The sequence below is a fragment of the Conger conger genome, chromosome 11 (assembly GCF_963514075.1).
Source record: "Conger conger chromosome 11, fConCon1.1, whole genome shotgun sequence".
Taxonomy (NCBI): Eukaryota; Metazoa; Chordata; class Actinopteri; order Anguilliformes; family Congridae; genus Conger; species Conger conger.
The window spans coordinates 10501728-10506727 of record NC_083770.1 but is presented as its reverse complement, the minus strand read 5'-3'; the positions used below and the strand labels follow the sequence as shown (position 1 = coordinate 10506727).

Below are 5000 nucleotides of genomic sequence, written 5' to 3'. Positions count from 1 at the left end.
TGTGTGTGCGAGCGAGCATGCATGTAGACAGGGTGGTGGATGTGTGTGTGTGTGTGCGTGTGTGTGTGAGCATGCATGTAGACAGGGTGGTGGATGTGTGTGTGGGTGTATGCTTGTGTGTGTGGAGGGAGGGTGTAGAGATGATGGTGTGTGTGTGTTTACGTGTGTGTGTGCGTGGGTAGAGAGGATGGCCGGTGATTAATGGCGCTCTGGTTTCTGCAGTTCCAGGTCTCCGCACCCCGATGGCGGTTCCCTGTCCGTACCCCGGGCCGTTTGGCATGGTGCCCCACGCCGGAATGAACGGGGACCTGACCAGCCCAGGCGCCGCCTACGCCAGCCTCCACAACATCTCCCCTCAGATGAGCGCTGCTGCTGCAGCTGCTGCCGCCGCCGCTGCCTACGGACGCTCGCAAGTGGTACGTTCCACTACTCACCCTCCCCTGTGGCCCACCTGAAAGTGGTACGTTCCAGTACTCACCCTCCCCTGTGGCCCACCTGAAAGTGGTACGTTCCAGTACTCCCCCTCCCCCATGGCCCACCTGCGAGTGGTACATTCCAGAACCCATCCTCCCCTATGACTGACCTACAAATGGTACATTCCACTCCTACCCTCCCCTATGGCCTGCGCTGTTCCTTCAATCCCATTCTCCTGCTGGTTCAGGCAGAATCTGCCCATAGGCACTGATCCAGGTTCAGCTAGCCAGACACAGATGCCAGTCCTGGACAGTGTATGGAAAAAAAACCTTATTGCCGATCTGGAGTCAGTGCATTGGAGCTGAATGGCATTGAAGGATTACGTGTAACTTCCCTGTCTTCTCGCTGGTGCCTCTACAGGTCGGGTTCGATCCACACCACCACATGCGTGTTCCCGGGATCCCGCCAAACCTCTCTGGAATTCCGGGTGGAAAACCGTACGTAACGTGTGATCCTAGGCTGTGGTGTGTGTGTTGGGTGTTGGGTGGCTGGTGGTAGAAAGGGTGGTGTGTGTGTTGTGTGTGTGTGTGTGTGTGTGTGGTTGTGTCAAATATGTAATTGTTTTGGATTCAAATGAGCCAATCAAGAGGACCAGAAGGCAGAGTTTGCACTTCTTGAGAGTATTTCATAGGTTCCAATACACCAGACAAGTGTTTGAAAAAGTATTTGAATCTAAACAATTACGTATTTGACCCAGTTCTGGTGGATAGTGAGGGTGGTGTGTGTGTGTGTGTGTGTGTGTGTGTGTGTGTGGGGGGGGGAGAGGGTGTTGTGTGTTTGGTGTTAGGGTGCTATCTCAGCATGCTATATATCACTGTGAGAAATGGAGAACCCTGAGGTTTTGCTCTAAGAGAATATTTCTCTCACCTGGGGGAATTTACCGCAGTGTGATATAAGATGAACCTGCCATCACAGTTTGTAGCAGTGGCTCTAACAGGAGTCTTTGAGATGTTTTATATCTCCTCTTCCTCTCCTCCCTGACCCTCCTCTTCCTCGCGTAGGGCGTACTCCTTCCACGTGAGCGCAGACGGGCAGATGCAGCCGGTGCCCTTCCCTCCGGACGCTCTGATTGGCCCGGGGATCCCGCGCCACGCCCGGCAGATCAACACGCTGAGCCACGGGGAGGTGGTGTGCGCCGTCACCATCAGCAACCCCACCCGCCACGTCTACACCGGCGGCAAGGGCTGCGTCAAAGTGTGGGACATCAGTCACCCTGGCAACAAGAGCCCCGTGTCCCAGCTCGACTGCCTGGTGAGAGAACCTGCTCCGCTTTATGCATGTATCAAGTAGCGACACTGAACCAGCAGTACATACAGAGAGAGATAGAGCGACACTGAGACAGCAGTATATATTTATATATATATAGAGAGAGAGAGAGAGAGAGAGACAGCAGTATATACAGTGGTGTGAAAAGTGTTTGCCCCCTTCTTGATTTCTTATTTTTTTTGCATGTTTGTCACACTTAAATGTTTCAGATCATCAAACAAATTTAAATATTAGTCAAAGACAAAAAGTAAGTAAAAAGAAAGTAAACACAAATGCAGTTTTTAAATTAAGGTTTTTATTATTAAGGGAGAAAAGAAATCAAACCTACCGTTAAAACATAACTCGAGAGAGAGACAGCAGTGCACACACACACACAGAGAGAGAGAGAGAGAGAGAGAGAGAGAGAGAGAGAGGAGAGAGAGAGAGAGAGAGAGAGAGAGAGAGAGAGAGAGAGAGAGAGAGAGAGAGAGAGAGAGAGAGAGAGAGAGAGAGAGAGAGAGAGAGAGAGAGAGAGAGAGAGAGAGAGAGAGAGAGAGAGCATCAGTGTGGGAAACAAGAGAGAGAGAGAGGTAATACTGAAAGAGCAGTACATTGGGAGAGGGGGGGATAGAGCGATACTGACACAGCAGACGGAAGTGAGGCAGTTGAAATCGTCTGGGCTGTTTGTAATGCGGGACGTGTGTATGAAGGACACTCCAAGGACAATCCTACATCTGTTCAAACAGCTTACTGGAGAGAAAGCATTAGACAGGGCTTCCACGAGCCAGGGAGAACTTACTGTCTAAACATCATCACTCCTACTTTTATAGATTCATGAAATAGACTCAAAAAACGTTTATGTTTGTATGTCTGCATTTTGCCATAGCATTCAGTATATCAATACTAATTCAAGGCTCATTTTATGTATAGCACAGCTGAAGGCTGTAGTGTGTGTGTGTGTGTGTGTGTAGAGTTGTTGAAATGTACAGTAAACAATTAGTAGCAATACTGGGGAAAGTGCTCGAATCTGAGTGGATGTAATTGTATCTAACCTACAGTGTGATTTGACATCGCTTTAGAAAGCTAACATTAGCTACCGGTGTCTTCTCTACCACCGGCATAATGCACGGTCAGACACAATAAGGACTGACCTAGGATGCACTAGTAAGTTAACAGAAGCTAAGAATCATGTTCACGCAAATTACTGGTCTTCCCTAATGTGGCTACGTGACCTGGCCAAGGCTTTGTAGCGTCTTCTCTTTTAAATAACTGCGGTACGGAATGTAAACAGTGGCGTCTCGTGGAATAAGCGGCCAGTTCTGGAAAAAACTGCGCGTTTGGTGAACAACAGCGCTTGGAGCTGAGATTTAGAGAAATGTTAACCAGTGCCATGTTTACGAATGTGAAAAAAAATTGAGTTTTATTGTGGCTTTACATACAAATTAAAAGGCTAATAAAGAGGAAACACGATGGCATTCTTCAATAAAACCACCAATTACACTACTGTATCTCCCCAATTATGGGCGTAGATCAGATAAGCCTGTCCAATCAGACAGGGGACCCATGGGAGGATGGAGAGGGGAGCACTCCGATTCGCTTTCAGAAGTCACATGTTGGGGCTCCGTGATGTATCGCTCTCCGGATATCTGATTTCATGTCATTTCTTTTTCACGTATTTTCCTAGACTTGTATGAATGCTAATCTTAATTAACAGTCTGTGGTGGAAATTACTGTTGGCATAAATTTGAGGAAACTGGGCTTCAATTGTTTTTCCTGTTTTTTCTGTACTAAAAAATAGCTTTTTGTGGAAAGTATGATTTCAAACCTGCTGTACAGCTGTGCATTGGATTTCAACTTCAGTCTGGAATGTTCTATTTATTTTTGAATGTTTAGTTTTTTTACCAGGTTAACTGTTAGCAGTGTGTGTCTGTGTGTGTCTGTGTGTGCGTGTGCGTGTACGTTCCTGCTTGTGTGCGTGTTTTTCAACTACCTTCTCCTTCTCCGTCACTGCACTTGTTGTAATGGGCTCAAACACGCCAGTCTGTCCTCATTCCAGCATACGCTCTGTGTTTCTGACATAGCAATAGCCCTCACACTGTGCTGTTTCTTTAAGAGGCTGTTTGTTTCCCACACTGATGCTCTCTCTCTCTCTCTCTCTCTCTCTCTCTCGTCTCTCTCTCTCTCTCTCTCTCTCTCTCTCCTCTCTCTCTCTCTCTCTCTCTCTCCTCTCTCTCATCTCTCTCTCTCTCTCTCTCTCTCCACAGAACAGGGATAACTACATCCGCTCCTGTCGGCTGCTTCCAGACGGGCGCACTCTAATCGTGGGGGGGGAGGCCAGCACGCTGTCCATCTGGGACCTGGCCGCCCCACCCCCGGATCAAGGCGGAGCTCACCTCCTCCGCCCCCCGCCTGCTACGCCCTCTGCCATCAGCCCCGACTCCAAGGTCTGCTTCTCCTGCTGCAGCGACGGCAACATCGCCGTGTGGGACCTGCACAACCAGACGCTGGTCAGGTGAGACCGACTGAGCGTGCTCAGGAAACCTGCTCTCATGTGGATTTCCCTTATTAGATCAGCAGGGCTAGGTGTATTGATTTGTGTGTGTGTGTGTGTGTGTGTGCGTGTGTGTGTATGTGCGTGTTGCAGGCAGTTCCAGGGTCACACGGATGGGCCAGCTGTATTGATATTTCTAATGACGGCACTAAGCTGTGGACGGGAGGTCTGGACAACACTGTGAGGTCCTGGACCTGCGAGAGGGTCGGCAGCTCCAACAGCATGACTTCACCTCTCAGGTAGAGCCCCCACCTGTGCACCTACACCCAACAGCTAGAGCCTACACCCACCTGTGCACACCTATATCCACTCTATGCCCAACAGCTACACCTGCCCTATAGCCAACAGCTAGAGCCTACACCCACCCTACACCCAACAGCTAGAGCCCCCACCCACCTGTGCACCTACACCCACCCTACACCCAACAGTGAGAGCCCCACCTGTGCACCTACACCCACCCTACACCAAACAGCGAGAGCCCCCACCCACTTGTGTACCTTCACATGCCCTACGCCCAACAGCTAGAGCCTACACCCCACCTGTGCACTACACCCACCCTACACCTAGAGCCCCCACCCACCTGTGTACCTACACCTACCCTACACCCAACAGCTAGAGCCTACATGCACCTGTGCACACCTATATCCACCCTACACCCAACAGATACAGCCTAAACCCTCCTGTGCACCTACACCCAACAGGTACAGCCTAAACCCTCCTGTGCACCTAC

The 5000-nt window shown here is 50.0% G+C and overlaps 1 protein-coding gene across 1 annotated transcript in view; it reads left to right on the top strand.

Annotated features, from left to right (window-relative positions):
- LOC133140097 (transducin-like enhancer protein 4) overlaps nucleotides 1-5000 on the top strand; it is a 50011-nt gene that overhangs the window by 38396 nt on the left and 6615 nt on the right. The window contains 10 exon segments of the mRNA XM_061259664.1: nucleotides 223-416; nucleotides 835-911; nucleotides 1476-1725; nucleotides 3984-4087; nucleotides 4089-4122; nucleotides 4124-4141; nucleotides 4143-4231; nucleotides 4364-4386; nucleotides 4389-4460; nucleotides 4463-4509. Coding sequence (XP_061115648.1) covers nucleotides 223-416; nucleotides 835-911; nucleotides 1476-1725; nucleotides 3984-4087; nucleotides 4089-4122; nucleotides 4124-4141; nucleotides 4143-4231; nucleotides 4364-4386; nucleotides 4389-4460; nucleotides 4463-4509 — 908 coding nt within the window.